This window comes from Arvicanthis niloticus, chromosome 20 (genome assembly GCF_011762505.2).
Source record: "Arvicanthis niloticus isolate mArvNil1 chromosome 20, mArvNil1.pat.X, whole genome shotgun sequence".
Classification (NCBI taxonomy): domain Eukaryota; kingdom Metazoa; phylum Chordata; class Mammalia; order Rodentia; family Muridae; genus Arvicanthis; species Arvicanthis niloticus.
Window position 1 is genome coordinate 47,498,767 of NC_047677.1, and position 20,043 is coordinate 47,518,809.

The 20,043-nt window shown below is 49.4% G+C and overlaps 1 protein-coding gene across 3 annotated transcripts in view; it reads left to right on the forward strand.

Annotated features, from left to right (window-relative positions):
- The window catches only part of Nudt3 (nudix hydrolase 3), a 50,357-nt gene that overhangs the window by 14,381 nt on the left and 15,933 nt on the right, over positions 1–20,043 (forward strand). For all 3 annotated transcript variants that reach the window (XM_034524080.2, XM_076916525.1, XM_076916524.1), the window contains exon 2: positions 16,562–16,672. In XM_034524080.2, coding sequence (XP_034379971.1) covers positions 16,562–16,672 — 111 coding nt within the window. The remainder of the gene's footprint in view (positions 1–16,561; positions 16,673–20,043) is intronic.

Here is a 20,043-nt window from a genome sequence, read left to right on the forward strand (position 1 = left end):
AGCTCTGGCAGCAGAAGCTGCCCTGATCATGTATCTGTATCCTGGCAGCAGCAGTGTGTGTGAATACTGTGGGCAGAAGCAGCTTAGGCATTTGTCAGAAACAGCTATTTTGGGCAAGTCTCTAAATAGGGTTGAAGCCCACTTTACTACCAGTTTTTCCATCATAAAGATGTTTCGTGTTTGTTACAGCAGATTCGTTTTATGAACAGTTGTATTTATCTGTATGGCTATTTTGCCTACATGTATATCTATACCCTATTTGTGTCTGGTGCCCTGGAACCATAGTTGAAACAGCTGTGAGCCACAGTGTAGGTGCTGGGAACCAAACCCAGGTCCTTGGATAGCAGCCAGGGTTCCTAACTGCTGAGCTGTCTCTCTAACCCCATTTTTATTTTTGATACATGGTAAAACTATGCAGCTCTCACTGGCCTAGAACTCATTATGTACACCAGACTGGCCTTGAACTTATAGAGATCCTCCTGCCTCTTCTGAAGTACTGGCTCAGAAAATATCCTCTTATGTGTCTACCAGATGTGCCTTACTTGAGCTCTAAAATGTCTCCTGTGTGTGGCTTGTCCTTTGTGGCTTTGCATGGTGCCCTGTTCCATCAGGTCAGTCTCTAGATAATGTCCTGCAGTCCATAGGAAGACATCCCTTTCTCAGCCTGTAGGCTTAGTTTTACATTGTGAATGATTTATATGTGTTTTTATGGTACCTCAGAACATACAGTATTTTTTTCTAGTCTAAATTCTGTACATGCTTTTATTGGCTTGTGCTCATTAAGAATGAGTTACAGGGCTGGAGAGATGGCTCAGAAGTTAAGAGCATTGGTTTTCCAGAGGATCTGGGTTCAATTCCCAGCCCCCACAGGCTCACAGCTGTCTATAACTCATGCCCTCTTCTGGCTTCTAAGAGTGCCAGGCACACATGTAATACACAGACAGACATACATGTAGGCGAAACACCCATATATATAAAATGTTTAAAAAAAAAAAAATCCGATTTCCCTGGTCTCTGGAGTTTGCTGTGGTGAGTTAGTTCTGTAATCACAGAGACCAGGAGCCAGAGTCAGAAGCACCGCTGTGAGTGTAAGCCGCTCTGAGCTCCAGCCTGGGCTGAGGAGTAAGGGGCTGCCTCTTAATTAATAAGGGAACAAATGAAAAATGAAATGAATAACTCAACATTCCTCTCTGCTGTTGGTAACATTTTACATCACAAAATCCGGTAGTGGCACTAACCGCAGTAATTACTGTGTTTCCCGTCTCACAGTGTGCCTTTGTAAAAGTTTATGTGACACTTAGCAAATTATCTTTGAAAATCACTGTTCTTTGTGCTGGAAATGGAGTTCAGTCAGTAAAATGTTTGCCTATCATGCACAAAACCCTGGGTTGGATCCCAGCACTTTGTAAAAAAAAACTGGGCCTAGTGCACACCTGCAGTTCAGCACTTGGGAGGTAGGAGCAGGAGGGTCCATACGTAATCTGGGGTTCTTGGCTACATAGTGAGTTTGAAGCTAGCTTGAGCTACTTGAGACACTTTCCATTTACCTTGTTAGACATCGTGGGCACATACAGGACCATGAGCTGAAGGCCACCTGGGTGTGGGGGGTTTGAAAAGGAATGGTCCCACATAGACCCATGTGTTTGAATGTTTGGCCCATAGGGATTGGCATTTACTAGGAGGTGTGGCCTTGTTGGAGGGAGTATGTCATTGTTTGGACAGGCTTTCCAGTCTCCTATGCTCAATCCATGCCCAGTGTGGCTCACAGTCGCCATCGGCTGCCTGTGGATTGAGATGTAGAACTCTCAGCTCCTCCAGCTCCATGCCTGCCTGCACGCTGCCATGCTTCCTGCCATGAACCTCTAACTGTAAGCCAGCCCCAGTCAATGTTGTCCTTTGTAGGAGTTGCCATGGTTATGGTGTCTCTTCACAGCAATGAAGCCCAAACAAAGACACTCTTTCTCAGAAGTATTTTAAGATCAAACAGAAATAACTATTGTACACTTTCTGCCTCTTTCCCTCAGTGATGGAAAGAATTCTTGTTTTTATTGCATCGGTGTGCAGTGTGTTCAGAGAGAGTATCAGACATCACCTACATGTCAGCATGGCTTACTGAGTTGAAGCTGTTGTTAATGGTCTCAGAGAGGACCTGGTATAGGTTTTCCTAGTAGAAAGTCAGTAACAGTCTTAGAGACTGCCCCTGTGCTGTGGCCCCGCCTCAGTGTCTGCTGGGTATGGCAGGCTTGTTTTGTAGAATTCTGCAGCAATCGTATATGCTCTTTGAAGACACAGAAAGTGGTTATATAAGGTCTCCTCAGTGCTGGGCATTGGACGTAGGGGCTTATTCAATCTCGGCATGCACTCTACCATCAAACTGTTAGGCTCAGATCATCAGTAGATGTTAAAGAAATAGTGTGGCAGTGGTGGCACACACCTTTAACCCCAGCGCTTGGGAGACAGGCAGGAAGATCTCTGAGTTCAAGGCCAGCCTGGTCTACCAAGCAAGTTCCAGGACAGCCAGGGATATTGTTTGTTTTTGTTTTTTGAGATCCACTTGCCTCTGCCTCCTGAGTGCTGGGATTAGGTGTGTGCCGATGTGCCTGGCTGTGTGTGTGTGTGTGTGTGTGTGTGTGTGTGTGTGTGTGTATGTATGTATCCATGGAGGTTCGAGATGTAGGATCTCCTGGAGTTGTGAGCTGTCCAGTATGGGAACTTCAGTCCCTGACATAGTAGACACTGCCCTTTGGCTGATGTGGACTTGTCTTCATTCTCCCTCCTCTCCACAAAGTGCCTCCTAGGTGTCCTTGTAGTTGAGAATGGTCGTATGACCCAAGAGCACGTGTTCGCCCCCCTTCTGTCTTCAGTGTTGAATGCCTAGAGTTCCGCAGACACTCCTGCGGATCCAGTTCACCCTGGAGGGCTGATGCAGGCATCGCACTCAGGACTGAGTGTCGACAGCCCTGTCTTGTCAGTGCGTGGATCATCTGTGATTTCTGCAGCCATGGCTGCACTGGAGAAAGAGGCTTCCCTAGCAGAGCTGACAGCAGCAGCACTCTATGGTCATAAGCAGTTGTCTGGAGGAGCCGATGAACACATTTGTCCCTCTAGCGGAACAGCAGCAGCTTCCCCATGAGGGCTTGTGACCTCCCAGCAATGGCATTGACGACCGTGGTAATAGTGCAGGTTTGCTGTACTGCTTGTGAACTCCCCTCGTGGTGCATGGGCATGCAGACTCATCCTAGGGTGTCCTTCCTCACCTTCCATTTTGTTGTGAGGCGGGGTCTCTTGTTGAGCATGCATACGCCAGGCTTCCTGGCCTGCCAGCTTCCATGGATTCTCCTTCTTATGCCTCATCTCACTGTAAGCCTGCTAGGATTACAAGTGCCTACCACTAAGATTTGTTTACTTATGTTGAGTGCTCTATCTGCAGGCCAGAAGAGGGCATCGGATCCCATTACAGGTGGTTGTGAGCCGCCATGTGGTTGCTGGGAATTGAACTCAGGACCTCTGGAAGAGCAGTCAGTGCTCTTAACTGCTGAGCCATCTCTCCAGCCCCATGTACGTTTTTAAGTGTGGGTTCTGGGATTCCAAGTTTGTTCCTCATGTAGATGTGGCACATTGTTTTATCTCTAGCCTACCTTTCTGCTTTTGCTTTTGACAAGGTCTCTCACTGGCCTGAAGGCAAAACTGATGTGGCTCCTCTGGGGGCCCAGCTGTCTGCTCAGCTCTGAGATTACAGATCCCGGCTACTGTACATTTTTAATCTTTGATTTTTTAAGACTTAGTGTTTTGCCTGTAGATCTATCTGTGTACCACGTGCATGCCTGCTGCCTGTACAGGCCAGAAGAGGGCATTGGATCTCCTGGAACTGGAGTTACAGATAGTTATTAGCTCCGTATGGGTGCTGGGAATAGAGCCTGGGTCCCCTGGACGAGCAGGCAGTGCTTTAACCACTAAGCCCGCTCTCCAGCCCAACCATGTTCTTTTTTCCCTTTCCTTTTCTGTATCCTTTCTTCCCTCCTTTTTTTCCTTCCTTCCTTCCTTCCTTCCTTCCTTCCTTCCTTCCTTCCTTGGGGGGCGGGGGGGTTGTCTTAGAGCTTAAATTCAGGTCTTCAGGCTTGCATGGCAAGGGCTGTATCCAGCCCAATATAGATAGATTAGCATATTAAGATTTCTTTTGGACGTCTTAGACAGTCATAGATTATTCAACAACTTTTTGTTTTGTTTTGAGATAACCCTGGCTGTCCTGGGCCTCTCTGTAAATCACGCTGGCCTAGAACTCACAGAGATCCAGCTACTTCTGCCTCCCCAGTGCTAGGATTAAAGGTGTGTACTCCCACACCTGGCAATAAATATTTTGTTTTTAAGCATTGGCTTCTTTTGGGGCCCTTCTGAATAAAACCAAGGCCTCTGCTTACAGATAACCAAGCTCAGAAACAGACTGAGGTGGCTTGTTTAGAAGACTAGATCATGAGCAGTTAATAGCTGTGTTTATAGGCCTGCTGCAGGGCGTGGTAACTAGGTGAACTGCCCTTGTCTGTGTGGCCTGGGCAGGAAAGCAGCAGCTGGTTCTCAGTGACTCAGTGGGAGAAGTGCAGGGAGGCTGCAGAGTGCGCGGTGGGAAACTCCGCCCTCTCTGGGTCATATTTGAATTTGTATTGATTGAGACCTCACATCACACACCCTTATTGCACTTAACCTATCCTAGTCCTCACACACCCGCCCCTCTCCCACGGCCGCCTTCCCCACTAAAACAACGAAGGAAAAAAGTCCATTTTATGCTGCTCACATGCTCACTGGAGCGTGCTTGAACGCCCAGTGTCCAGTGCCCTGGAGCCCCAGCCGTCTCCCGCACTCCTGCCAGAGCTGCCTTGGCATCACCACCACAGTATTCTTAGGAGTTGTCCTTGATGGCTTTCTCTTGGGGCTGTCACCTTTGGGGGGCAGTGGGGTGGGTGGGGGTTGGAGTTGTCCCAGAGTCCTTTACATTCATCTCTCTCAACTGTGTCTGTAGTCTTTGATAGCGCTGCAGGAATAGCTTCATTGCCCTTCACAGTCTGCGAGTGGGAGCTGGGATCCTAGGCTTTCACGTGCTTCCATGGAGACGGTCCATGCTGTTGGTCTCCAGTGGTAGTGCGGACCACTGATCCCAACAAGGTTCTCTGCCGAGGGACAGACTATGGAGGTCTTTTGAGGAGGTTTAATCCAATAAATGGACCATTTTTCTCGAATATCTTGTCGCTGTTCAGACCCAGGAAATAGTGTGGCTGGGCAGCTTGCTTCGGGGCTGGATCCACTCAAGCCTCAGGCAGCTGCATGCCATCCTCCCCTCTGCTGCATAATGAATGGCCTGCTCCTCTATCAGCCCTTCTCTTCCCACCACAGCTGTGGCGCCTTCAGCCCCGTCCATGCGCCACTCGCTTCTCCATCTTTCCTGCCTCATCTCCTCTTCGTTTGCTGTAGTGGCATTGGAAGCAAACCCTTTTGCCAGACAGCTTTCCACGCAAACACTTGTTGCAGTGAGTTGTTGGTCTGGTTTTTCTCTGTGTGTCAGTGTGTGCGAATTCGGCACACCTGGCTGTTGGCCTCGGGATGCTGGGTTTGTTAGAGCCGGAGGACAACAGATGCACCCAGACAAACAAGAGTAAGTTAGTGTCTTAGTGTTTACTCTGTTTTCATGCTGCTAGGAGTACAGGAGGGCCTCACACTTGCCAGGCAGTTAAAAACTAGATGGTCATTCGAGGTGGCACTTTTATTTAATCTTTTTATTTATTTGGTAGACATGACTGTACACATTTCCTAATTTATTTAAAATGTTTTAAAATTGTGGTAAAGTATACACAATATAAAATTTTAATATGAACAACTCTGCAGCACTCATTACAGTCACACGGTTCTGTAGCCGGCATCCACTTCCAGCTGCAGGGCACCCCCTTCATGTCCTGTGCTGGAACCTTGTACCCTCTCAGTAAGTCCCCACTCCTTACCTTCAGAGCCCTGGACAGCTGCCTTTCTCTCTGAATTTGAATTTGACTGCTGGAGATTCCTCTCAGAAGTAGAGTTAGGCACCTTTTCCTTTTTTCCAGTGGGCACATTGCATGCAGCGTCGCAGCTTCCTGGCTCATCCGTGTCACAGGGTCAGAGCAGCTCTTCCTTCTAAAGCTTACACTCAAGTGACTTGCTTCTCTTTGCCAGTTTAAAAGACTGGAAGTCACCTGTCAGCATTGGGCCCTGCCAGTCCTTTACTGATTGATTTGATGTGAGTACTGAGTGTGTTGCACATGCACTTTTAAGATCACACTTGGCCATACTGAGTAACCAAGACTCGGCCGTGACTTTATCTGAAGACTGGTGACTATAGGGAGGGATACTGGAGAGCTGGCTCACACTTAAGAGCACGTGCTGCTCTTGCAGAGGGCCTGGTTTTGATTCCCAACCCTGAGACCCCCCCATGGTGGTTCGCCGTCACCCATAGTCACAGTTCCAGGGATCTGATGCCCACTTTTGACCTCCTCAGGCTGCAAGTACATACACAGTGCAGATTCACCTACAAAGATGGGTAAGCAAATAAGAGCTCGAAGCTCTTTCAGAGAGCCAGAGTTGGTTTCCCAGTGCACATAGCTGGGGCGGAGGGAAAGAGAGAGAGAGAGAAATATTGAGAGATATTGAGAGAGAGATATTGAGGGAGATTGAGAGAGATAGAGACAGATTGAGAGAGAAATATTGAGAGAAAGATAGATATTGAAAGTGTGATTGAGAGAGAGATAGATATTGAGAGAAAGATATTGGGAGACAGAGACAGAGAGCTAGCGCTACCTTACCACCCACCACCCATGGGTTCAGCTCCAGAGAATTTGATGCCCCTTTCTGGCCTCCAAGGATACATGTGCACAAAACTATTCCCTACAGAGAACACATTCGTATGCATAATTAATAAATAATAAGAAATTTAAATGCACATAAGGGAAACAACTTGGTGAACTTCAGTTGGAAGTATTGAAAATGATTTGGGAGATTTTATAGTGTAGTTAAGGAACAGGCCAGTGTAGTAGTTAGAAGAGAGCAAGAACTTAGTGAGTGGGCTGGTGAGATGGCTCAGTGGTTAAGAGCACTGACTGCTCTTCAGGGGGTCCTGAGTTCAATTCCCAGCAATCACATGGTGGCTCACAACCATCCGTAATGAGATCTTATGCCCTCATATGGGTATCTGAAGACAGCAACAGTGTACTTTGGGCTGGAGCAAGCAAGGGTGGAGTGAAGCAGGGCCAGAGCAAGAGGAAAAAGGGAAGGGGGAAAAGAGAACTTATGTTCCTTCAAGTTCAGTCAGTCATAACTACAGTATTCTGCCAGGCAGCTGTATTTTCCTGCCCATTGTATTTGCAGTGGAGCTCTGTCATTGGATAGAGAAGAGGTGGGCGGGGCTAGGCGTTGGGAGGAGGAAGGAATGAGAGGAAGGGGAGAAGGAGGAGAGGAGAGATGGAGGCAGATGTTACCCTTGTGTCTCTAGCTAACAAAGGCAGTTATTATCATCAAGGTTAGATATTTGGGAAAAGAGTTCTAATTGTGTGGCATCTTGTGTATTGAGTATTTGCTGTTATATAAATCTATCTGGATAATCTTTAAGCATCAAGAATCTCATTTCTACCGGGTGCTGGGAGGATGGCAGTTACTGTTTGGGGTTGTGCCGAGCACTATGAGGGTGGTGGAGTTGGCTCAGGAGCCATGCTCCACAGAGCTGACTGGCCGCAGGCAGCCAGCGGTGGACACGCCTTTCATACTGGCACTCAAGAGGCAGAGGCGGGCAGATCTCCGTTCAGACCAGCCTTACCTATAAAGCAAAGGCTACACAGAGAAACCTTGTCTCGAAGAACAAAGCAGACCAAAACAATTACCTATAATAATTTGGAATATGTTTGTCATCCAACTTCATTTTTTTTTCAGTACTTTATTTATAGGATCAAGCATGTTGGTGCACACCTTGAATCTCCATGCTTGGGAGGCAGAGGCAGGTGGAGCTTTGTGACTTTGGATCTAGCTTGTCTGTGTCTCAAATCCCAGGCCAGCCAGGGATTGAGTTTCCAGAGATATTACTGTTGTTGTCTGTGCATGGGTTCATGTATATGTGGTGTGTGCGCCTCAGGGCGCAGTCTCTCGTTCTTTCTCGTGCTGCCGTTCCATGAAGCTCTGCTGCAGTCAGTTTTACTGTGTCTGTCTTGCGTCCTGCTGTGGGAAAGCTGGGATTACAGACCGGCACCACCGGCTCCTGCTGTTATGCGGTTCCCAGGATCTGACTGGGAGTCAGGCTGTCACACCAGCCCTCTCTTCCTTGATTCTTGGTGTCCAGTTGAAGTAGGTTACAGGGTACTGACTGTCCAGAGCCCTGTGCTCTGAGAGTGTGCGAGGAGCAGTCATTTCTGAAGGCTGGTGGCTGGATCAGTTTTCACCTGGACATGTAAGAGTTTTAAGTATGCCATTACTAAAAATACGTGCCACTCAGCCCTCTCCGTCCGTGTATGTGCTGAATGCATCTATTTTGAGCCCTGTTGCACTGCCAAGATGCCCTGACCTCCCACAGCTGCTGAACACGCCCCTTATCCTTGAGCGACAAGCCTGCTTCCTTCTCCTTCGCAGCTGCCACACAGGGTAGTTGTGTCTCAGTTCTGCGGAAGCATGAATAAGTCTGCCCCGTTTTCCTCCCGTCTTGGCTGTCTGACACATTAGGGGTCTCCTGTACAGCTGCCACCCTCTGGTGGAAGTGTTTAAATGCCAGTAGGTGAGGAGAGTCACTAAGCAGGGTTAACTTGGAAAAGGACCCAGGTAACAGTAGCCATGGCTGGCTTCAAACTCAGAAGTCTGCCTGCCTCTGCCTCCCCACTGCTGGATTAAAGGCGTGCGCCACCACAGCCTTGTAACTGTGCATCTTTGTAGTAGTGGTGTGTGGTCACCACAGCCTACTAACGGTGTATATTTGTAGTGGTGGTGTGTGCCTCTGTAAGAGTCCTCCTGGAAGGTAGTGAACTCTGATGAGTGCAGCCTCTCAGTTCACAGGCCTGAGGGAACTAACTAACTTCTGGGAGGGAAAGTCCACTTTGTTGATGGTTTCAGAGAGATTTCAGGCTGTCACAGCAGGTGGGGCAGGGGCTCTCTGTGAGGACACACAGACAGGAAGCAGAGACAGGTTAGAGCTTGAGAGACCTGTCCTTTGTGAGTTGCTGCTGAAGGCAATTGGAGCCTGCAGGCCCTCCCACTCTTGCCAGACTCCAAGCCCCCAGAGGCTCAGCAGAGGAGTTTATAATGCAAATAGATTAAGTTCGTCCTGAATAGACTCCTGCCTTAACCGCTGCCCTGCTCAAACTGTTCTAAAGTCCACTCCCAGCTGCAAGACATAGCTCTGTAGTAAAGCCTGTTCTAATCCAGGCCAGAGTCTAGATCCCGAGGGCTACCACCAGAGCGAAGCAGTGAGGGGCCAGGTTATTGTCTGAGGCCCGAGGCAGTACAAAACAGAAGGCTACAGACTTCCAGTACATGATGACAGAGTGAACGTTGCCAGTGTGAACCAGCAGCAGATTGTCACAGAAAGACTGGACCTGGCAGGCTCACCCAGATCCTGTAGTTCTGGGTCCAGCATCTGGGGCATGTAGTGGTAGTCCCGCCCCCTTGGCTTTGACATTTGCAGCCTGTGTAGCCTGGCCCTGCTTCACTTGGTGCTGCAGCTTCCCTCCCTCAACAGATGTCCTACATTCCTGGCATCCGAAGCAGCCTCAGCTCTCCCCTGTGACTAGTAATCAGTCCACACCCTCACACACTCAGCCTCGCGGGACCCTGCAGTGGGTTGCCTGGCCTCCCTCTTCTCTTTTGGACCACAGTATGAGCCTTTATTGTCCTTCAGTCTTTAATCCTGCATGCCTTCAGACTAGCACATGGGAACAGTATTGAGTTCCGTCCGCTGGGCTCTTGTGGACTGGCTACAGTGTCCTCTGAGAACCTGTAGAATGACAGTTTCCTAGGCAGCCCCTTTCTGTCAGTGTGCCCCTTTGGCTCTCTGATGGAGTGAGACAGGTATGTTAGACCAAGGCTGGCCTGGAGGTTTCTGTGTAGTTCATGTTGCCTTCAAATTTGAAATCAGCTTGCTTCAGCCGTGTGAGTCCTGGCGTTACAGGCGAGAGCTACCACCTTTGAAATTGGTTTGTATTTTATATCCTGGGGCCTTCATTGGGATGGCTCACCTTTTAAACATATCCTTTTGTCCCAGGCAAAATGTGGGGAGGCTTGCCTTATCTAGAGCTTTACATGTGCTCCCAGACTGGATTTTACAGCTTCCTGATACTCTTTGTGTCACATCCAGATTATAAGGCAGTAAGCCCCAGGCAGGCCTGAAGCTATAGATCTATAGTCTGAGTGTGCTGTCTGGAATCTCCTCTGCTAAATAAATTAGTGCCCCTCCCCCCTTTTTGTGGCTGTGGTGGGTGGTGTTGAAACAAGATCTCACATAGCCCAGGCCAGCCCAGGCCAGGCCTCGCCTCCAGCTTCCTGTACCCCTGAGGATGACGGTGAGCCTCTGATCCTCCTGCCTTCACCTCCGCAGTGACAGGATGATGGGCTTGCTTTCTCTCTCTTTCTTCCTCCCTCCCTCCCTCCCTTCCTTCCTCCCTTCCTCACCCCCCTCTCTCAGATTTTATGAGGTGCTGGGAACCAAATTAGCATTGCACACATGGTGGGCAAACCTTGCCACCTGAGCTGTATCACCAACCCCCATCATTTTTAAAATTCAGCCTCATATTTTAAGGATTTGAACAAAACTTAGATTACTTGTCACAAAGTAACACGAGACTGCCTAGCTGAGCCCACACCGAGGCCTGAGGAGCACAGTGCTCACTGGCCACCTATCTTGACAAGCTAGTTTTCTTTTGTTGGTTTTTTTGTTGTTGTTGTTGTTTCCGAGACAGGGTTTCTCTGTATAGCCTTGGCTGTCCTGGAACTCACTCGGTAGACCAGGCTGGCCTCGAACTCAGAAATCTGCCTCCCAAGTCACCGCCCGGCGACAAGCTAGTTTTCTTAACTCCCAAAAGAATAACCACCAGGGCCGGGCGGTGGTGGCGCACGCCTTTAATCCCAGCACTTGGGAGGCAGAGGCAGGCGGATTTCTGAGTTCGAGGCCAGCCTGGTCTACCGAGTGAGCTCCAGGACAGCCAAGGCTATACAGAGAAACCCTGTCTCGAAAAAATGAAAAAAAAAAATAAAAAAAAAAATAAAAAAAAAAAGAATAACCACCAGGCGAGGCCTACAGCCACCCGGGACATCCGCCCACACTTCCAACCTCTTCTTCAGCTAGCAAACTAGTTCCGGAGGCCAAAGAACCAGTATGGTCAGGTTTAGTGGTCGCATCCAGCAGTCTCCTGGTACCAGTTTCTGTAATGGCCTCCTGTGTATGACTGTGACCACACACTTGGGAAAAACTTCTCACAGGTGGGAATGCCATTGTGACTCGGGGTTTCCTAAGTCCTCAGTCCACGCAGGGACGGACGGTAGAGTGCGCGGTGGCAAGTGCTCTCCACAGCACTGCAGGCTAGAGCTGAGCGCACAGGCATGCCAGCTAGAACTTCTGCCAGCTAGAACTTACCAGAAGGCCCTGCCATTGTGAAGGTAGTGCCACAAGCAGGGGCCGGGTCTGTGAAAGCACAGCCTGGAGACATGGCTGGGTAAGGGAGGCTGCCACCTCAGGCTATGGTGTTGGATGTGGCTTCTGTGACAGGTGGGGCTGCTGGGAGAGTTGGGAGGTGTGGTCTTGTTGGAAGAGTTATCTCTGGGGGTGGGCTTTGAGCTTTAAAAAGCTCATGCCATTTCTAGGTAGTGTAAGTGCAGTGTGTGTGTGTGTGTGTGTGTCTGTCTGTCTGTCTGTCTGTCTTTGTGTGTATGTGTGTCTGTCTCTGTGTGTGTCTGTCTGTCTGTCTGTCTGTCTGTCTGTCTTTGTGTGTATGTGTGTCTGTCTGTCTGTCTCTGGCGCTCTCTCTCTCTTTCACTCTGGAATTGTGATGAATTGAATTGAATGTTTTCTTTTATAAATTACCGTGGTTGTACTGCACAGGAAGCTTTCCATTGCCCGTGAAGATCAGTTGGGTGGATTATGGAGACTGCGAGTCTGCTAGTGTACTCACATGTGGGAAATGGTTGGTGTAAAAGGTACCGCTTGGTTTTAGAAGCAGAAAGATGGGAATGTCCAAGGTCTCCATCCAGAAGCCCAAGGCTGTGACTCAGTGACGGGTGCTCATCCAACACACATACAATCTCGGTTTTGGATTCCAACACCAAAAACCAAAGAAACCAAACGAACAAAGAGGCCAGTGGAATAAATTATAATATGGCCATATTAATAAAATCCTCAGGGGGCTGAAGAGAAGGTCAGTGGTTGAGAGCACTGGCTGTTCTTCCAGAGGTCCTGGGTTCGGCTCCCAGAACCCACATGGTAGCTCCTAAGTACTTGTTACTTCAGTTTCAGGGCATCAGAGGCCTCCCCTTTTAAAATTTCATTTTTTATTCTATGCAAGTAGATGTTTTGCCTGCTGGTATGTGCATGCAGTGCCTACAGAAAATTAGAAGAGAGTTCTGGACCTCCTGGAACTGGAGTTAGGACTTCTATGAGCTGCCTTGTGGGTGCTGCGAATTGAACCAGGTTCTGCAAGAGGTGGGCGGGAGGAGCAGAACTCTTGTGGAGCCATCTCTCCGGCCAAACTGATGCTTTTCTGGACTGTGCAGACACTAGGTCCCAGTGTGATACATACATACATCCAGGCAAGCACTCTGCACACGGTGACCTGTCAAGTCCAGAAAGCAGAAGGTATCCTTGGGAAGCAGACCTCAGCAGAGATGGCTTATGGCTAGGCCATATTAGTTACTCTGCTTTTCTGCTGGGGCAGAGTCCTTTACAAGGGCATCTGAAGGAAAGAAGGCAGGCAGGTGTGGGCTGACAGTTTGAGGGGGCACTTCATTGTGGGGGAGGGGAACCTGGAGGCCGCTTGTGAGGCTTCTGGTCACATTGTCAGGGTCAGGTGACAGAGAGAACCCACTGAGAGAGTGCTGCTCAGCTGGCCTCTTCCTTTCCCCCTTCTAATTCAGCCTGGGAACCCAGCTCAGGGATCTGCTGCCAGCTTTGTTAAGCATTATAATGTCTGTGTTACTTAGCACCGAGACATCTGTTCTCAGAAGGAACAATCTGTCCTGCTAAGTGTAGAAATGGCATGGACACTGTGCTGACTTGTTAATCAGAGAAAGAAAACTCTCCAGCAGTCAAGATCTGTTGATGTCTAGAGTTTGCTTTGACCTGTTCCCTAGTGTGGCTGTAAGGGCGGTCACATGAGACTGGGAAGCCTTAACTGGCACTGAAGGGGGCGGGGCAGGGGGTGGGGGATGGGAGTATTCATGTTGATGTTGGTCGTATGTTAAGAGGAGACCTGTGTCAAATGAGGACAGAATAGTGTGGCTGACGCAGCTCACACAGCATAGTGACAGAGAGGCAGCATGGCTCTCTGACAAGAGCAATGGCTATCACTAGAGAGATGCCTCTTTGTGAAAAGTCCCAGCTGCTAAGCCTGCCGACCCAGGTTGATTCCTGAGACACAGGTGGTAGGAGAGAATTGGCTCCTGCAAGCTGTGCACTGACCTGTACATGTGCACAGGTGTGTGGAGGAACGTGCGTGTGCACAGGCGCACACACAATAAAAGAAAGTAGCCTTGCCAGATGTGCTGAGTGCCACAGAAGTGCACTGTTGTACATGGAGTTAGGTGAGTGTGTTACGCATGCTATTCTCCGCAGAGTAGCCAGATGTTGAAGCTGTGTAGCTTGTTAGGAGAGACTTTCTGTGCCATAGGCTATCACTGTGGAAAGCCTAACTCCAGAGCACCCACAGCCTCTCCCTGCCGTGCACGCTACACCTTGGCGGTGCAAGTGTCCTCTGTGAGAGCTCCAGCCCCGGCCAGCTTCCCAGCCTTGAGAAGGTCGTCTGATGCAGGGTTCTCAGTTTGGAGTCCAGCCTACCTGACTTCTATCTTCTCACTCTGCTTTTGATGAGCTGTCTTAAGAATTTGATGTAACTCACTACTTCTGAAGCTGTAGAGATTTCCTGTTTTCTTCCCAGTGCGTCTTAGTTTTAGCGACTGTATTTAGGTTACGTTTATATTTAGGTCTATTGAGTTTTTGTATTTTATTTGAGGAGTCCAATGAGAACTTGGATTTTAATGATGGGTTTTATGGCCTGTCCATGTTATATTTCAGTATCCTTTAGTATAGAGGAAGGGTATGATTTCACCACAAAAGTTCCTCGCAGGCGGGTGGGTCACACTGGCCCCAGCTACTGGGGACTGTTCTGGAAGGTTGCAAACCTTCCAGATACGGGCCTGACAGTTGCCGCGTTCAGTTTGTCTCTGCTCCCTGACCCACTGAGATGTGAGCTTGGTGCCTTTGTGCTGGCGTGGAACCACACAGCTTCCTTGCCATGCTGAGCAATCCCTTCAGTCTCAGCCAAGAACAGCAGCCCCACTTTGTGAAGTTGCTTCTTGTTGGGTATTTGGTGGTGGTGACAAGGAAGGCAGCCCTACACTGCAGCGGACACAGCACGGGTCCTGTGGTGCTCTCATCACCACAGTAATGTATCTTATTACGCAAAGCAGTACTTCATAAGTACACGAGTGTAGTCTGGGCTCTGCATACGACTTGTGGAATTGTCTGCACCCTGTAGTCTCCTGTAGTCCACACAGGACCAATTCTGTGGATCAGTAGCAGACTGTTGTGACAGGGAAAGGGGGATTTGGGGATTTAAGGATGAAGGTGAAATTTCTAGGAAACCCTAGGTGTGGAAGGAACTGGGATGGCGGGAAGCTCAGTGGTTTCTGTGAGGCAGAGAGGCAGCAGCAGAGATGGCTGTAGGGTGGAAGACAGGAGCTTAGAGGGAGCGCAGATTAGAATAGGGCAGGAGGCTCCACCATCACCAGAGAATGGCCTGTGGGAAGCAGTGGCCCTCCGTTAGCTTTGGAAGGAGCAGCAGCTTGTGTGGGAGTCCCAGACAGTGGGTGTGGGAGGAATTGGAGACAGTACACGCTTGTGTCCACCGTCACCAGAAAGCTGGTTAAGTCCCACGTAGGAAAATTAGAATCTTTCAAGGTTTATTTTTTTATTTTTAATTGATGTGTGTATACGTGTGGGTATGTATGCATGGGTGTGCTGCCAGCTGAGTCCAGAGGGGGGTGTTGACTGCCCTGGAGATGGACTTTCCCAGTGCGAGTGCTGGGAGCAAACTGGGTTCTCTGTGAGAACAGCAAGCCCTCACTTCATTTTGAGCCATCTCTAGCCAGGCCTTTGCATTTTGTCTTTTTTTCCTTTGTTGACTTGTTTTGAAACAGGGTGTCTCTCTCTGTCTCTCTATGTCTCCCCCTACCCCCTCTTCCCTCTCCCCCCCCCCCACCTCTCTCTCTCTCCCTGGCTGTCCTGTCGTGAGATTCACTGTGTCATCTTCCTTTTTTTTTGTTTTGTTTTTTTTTTGTTTTGTTTTGTTTTTTTTTTGTTTTTTTGTTTTTTTTTGGTTTTTTCGAGACAGGGTTTCTCTGTGTAGCCCTGGCTGTCCTGGAACTCACTCTGTAGACCAGGCTGGCCTCGAACTCAGAAATCCACCTGCCTCTGCCTCCCAAGTGCTGGGATTAAAGGTGTGCGCCACCACTGCCCGGCCCATCTTTCCATTTTTTAGCATTCTTTTAAAATCCCAGCTGGGCATGATGGCTCACACACATATAATTTTAGCACACAGAAAGTAGAGGCAAGAGTATAGGCCAGCCAGATTGGCTATGGCATGAGACTCTGTTTCTTAAAAATTTATAGTATACATTAAAAAAGAATTCTAGGGCTGGAGAGATGACACAGTAGTTAAGAGCACTGGCTGCTCTTCCTGAGGACCCTGGTTTGATTCCCAGCACCGACATGGCAGCTCACAGCGATCTGTAATTTGAGCTCTAGGGGCTCCAGCGCCCTCTTCTGGCCTGTGTGCACATGGCGCACAGACATATACCCCTGCATAGAAGGTGGTGACATTTCAAACATAGACTAAATAAAAAGAGCTCCGCTCAGCAGCAGCTGCAGCACTTGAGTAGTAGAAGGACTGGCGCCCAGAGGGAGCCCATTTCTGGGAGTGTACCGCAGGCTGGACACTCGTGTGGCTTGTGTCCTCACTCCTGGTCCTTTTCCAGGCTTGTTACTCCCACCTGTTTTGTGTGTTACCTGATCAGCTGTATATGATAAGGGATTTAGGAAAAATGAGAGGATGGAAGAGAAGGTGAGAGAGACAGACAGCCGAGTGGAGGGGGATGCAGAGACCACAGCCCTCAGTTGTTTCCCGAACATGCCCTTGTCATGTCCTGGGCACAGTGCCAGCTGTTCCCAGCACCAGGAGCTACTTGGCGTAAAGTTACTTGGCGGTGTAAACAAGATTTGGTTGTAAGTTACTGTGGCGCTTCTTCTGTTTGGACTGAGTTTTGAATATCTTCTTGAGCATGACCTCCCTGTAACCTCTGACTTCAGGTACTGCTGGTGAGCAGCAGCCGCCATCCAGACCGATGGATTGTCCCTGGAGGAGGCATGGAGCCTGAGGAGGAGCCAGGTGTGGCAGCAGTCCGGGAAGTGTGTGAGGAGGTACGTGCTGATGGCCTGGCCTGCAGGTGCCACTGTCCGTGTCTCAGCTCCCAGAGTGACCCCAGAAAGACAGCATTTAACAGTCACTAAGCCTCGTGGCTGCAATGCTGTGACATGGCAGGAATTGTCCCCATTCTCAGCAGGAGGAAGGCTGTCACTGTCTAGTGACACCTGTCAGGCCTTTGTGACTTGTGGCTCTCCTCCAGCAGCATCACCTCTGGTACTCCTCCTCGGAGATCAAATGTCAGTGTTGAAAGGAAGCGGCTGCTTGGGGAAGCTGGGTCTTGGTTACATGGAGGAGGGCGAGGCCGCGGCTCCTAGTGAGCTAGTGCTGCTTAGTACGTATGCTTGAGAGGTGGCAGCCGTTCAGTCATGTGTGCAGCACACACAGGCTGGTTTCCTTGACCACCTCTCACTACGTGTGCGAGGATGATCCAGAGTCAGCTCTGAGTCCTTTGATCCCTCTGCTCGAGGGCTGGGAGACAGCTTAGTGGAAGAGTGCTTTCCTATCGTGGGTAAGACCACGCTCAGACTAGGAATTCTCCCCTCTCTGAAAAAAAAGAGCTCATGGTCTAAGGGAGAGAAAGGTTGAGACTGAAAGCCGAGAGGAAGGGACGGGAGTCATCCACAGCCTGCGCCGGCCGCAGCCGCCCGAGCTCAGCTCTGGCCCAGCAGCCTTGCTGAGCACTCGTGAAGAGCGCCCCGAGACTTCTCTCTCCCCAAGAACTTCCTGGTTTTTGTTGTTGTTGTTGTTGTTGTTTGGTTTTTTGGTTTTTGGTTTTGGTTTTTTGAGACAGGGTTTCTCTGTGTAGCCCTGGCTGTCCTGGAACTCACTCTGTAGACCAGGCTGGCCTCGAACTCAGAAATCTGCCTGCCTCTGCCTCCCAAGTGCTGGGATCAAAGGCGTGCGCCACCACCGCCCAGCTAATGTTTTTTTAAAATATATTTGCTTGTCCTAGTGGGAGTTAAGCCTGATTTTGTGGACATACAATGTAGCATAATTTAGGACACTCAGGACCTAGGAATACACTTTAGTGGTGGTCATGTTCTTCCCTAAGGTGGGCAAGGGGCAACTCTCAGTACTGCTAGAACCAAACAGAAAGGTTCTTAGCTGGGCTGTGGCTCAGTTGGTAGAGTGGTGACCTCACATTCCTGAGTCCTGGATGTGACCCCAGCCCTGTATGAACTGGGGTCACGGTACAGACCTGTAATTCCAGCACTAAGAAGTGGAGGTAGGAGGATCAGATGTTGAAGGTCCTCAGCAGTGAATTAGAGGCAGCCTGAGCTACGTGAGCCTCTGTGCCAGACAGCTGCTCCGAGCTGCTGGTCGGGCTCTTGCTGAAGCCCCGTGCGGGTCTCTTACCCAGAGTGTTCTTGAGGCTCTGTCCCTCTTGCCCTGGCCGTAGGGGACCATCACTCCTGTGGGCAGTGGCTGTGCCTCCAGTCCTCCCGTGTTGTTCCACTGTCCTTTGGCTGTTGTCTGTCTCCGTACAGTAGCAACCTGACCCTCACTGTCCTGTCTCCTCTGCAAACGCAGGGTCTGCACGTTTGCTCATGTCCTTACTTGGAGGAGAGATCTGTGCTCAGAGCAGCTTCTGCCCAGGGTGACTGCCTGCCACAGGGCCTGTCTGTGTAGCTTGGTTTCAGAGCCGCCTCAGAGTTATCAGCCCCATGTAGTGTTTCATGCCCATAATCTCAGCACTGGGGGAAGAGGCAGGGGGATCACTATAAGTAGTTTCAGGCTAGCTTGGTTACATAGTGAATTGAGTTCCGAGACAGATGGGTTCTATACCAAGACCCTGTCTCAATAAATAAACGTCTTTAATCACTCAGGAGACAAAAGCAGGCAGCCTCTGCCTCACTTGTAAGCAAAGTGAGTAAATAAATAATAAGATAAGAGACTGACCAATAAACGTTTTCTTGGGTTTTTTTTTTTTTTCCTGAGATAGCGTTTATTTTTATAACAGCCCTGTCTGTCCTGAAACTTGCTTTGTATACAAGGCTGGCCTTGAACTCAGAGATCTGCCTGCTTCTGCCTCTCAAGTGCTGAGATCCAAGGTATGTGCCACTGCTTGGCTATAAAAATCTTTACAGTTTATTTGGTTAGAGATTTACTTGCATTTTAATTTAACATACACTTTTTTATGGTGTAAAATATGAATGGGTATCTGGATGTGATGCACGCCTGTGTCCTACCACGTGGGCAGTGGAGGGCGGCAGTCAGTCAGTAGACTCTTGCCTGAGATGCTCTTTAAACAAAACAGAACCCTGATAATCTGTAATTTTAGTCAGATAAGAGCATTACACTACATAGGAGTCACAGTCAGTCTCTGTCACAGACGTAGCCGTAGACGATGCTGTGTGCCAATGACACAGTAGCTATAGAACCAGGACAGAGCCATCACCCCTGCTGCTTAAGAGTGTGGGGCTAGCACCCTCAGCATCGGCCTGCAGCTTGTCAGAAAGGGGACATTCCCGCCCCAGTGCTACAGAGCTGACGGGTGTAGGGTCCCAGGCGACTGTGGCTCCTCTTGGTGACGTTTAGACACAGTGTTGTCAGTTTCTAGATGAATCTGGAAGGGCTTTCGGAGGGCTCTGCTCTGGGAAGGCCGACTCCATTTCCATTCTAGTCCTTTGGTATCTGAGGGACAGGAAGGCCAGAGACTGCGTTTCCAGATTCTGTATTTGATGCAGCTAAGTTTCCTTCAGGAAACCGAGGCTCTGGTTATAAACCCCTGCATAGACTACCCTAGCCAGGACAGAAGCCAGGGGGCTAATAGGGGAGCTGGGCTGGCTGTTTCGGTGGCACGAGTTTTAAGGAGATGCAGCTGTAAATGTCCACTCCCTGATTTGGCTGTTTCTCTGGATTTTGTTTGGCTGCTTCCTGGCCTATCCAAGAGGTGACAGCCACCTTGGCAGTCCTATTGTACAGTGTGTTTTGGGGAGTTGATTTTGAAGCCTTGGCCTGCAGGTCTGTCTCCTCACACGTCAGTGATTCTGTGAGAATCACTAAGGGATGAGAATTCTTGTTCTCATCCCTTAGCAGATCCTTTTCTTAACCTAATCAGATCGGCATCTGATTGCTCGGGAGGGCTCAGCTCCGAGCAGGTCTGGATTGCTGTGAGCAGTGATTCCTGTGCTCATGTCTGCCTCCTTCCCTGCTGGCCCTGCTAACTACAGGGAAAGTGAGATGTAATGGCCAAGCCTCTCCGGCAGCTCCTGAGAGAGCCGTTATCTGGATAACCACATGGGCTTGAGTCCATGGGACATGAAAACAGGAGAGAATTGACCGCAGACCTGCACCTTATGGGGAGTACAAACAAATACAGACTGGAGTTGGAAAGTCTCAGACGGAAATCTTGGTCCCTTCC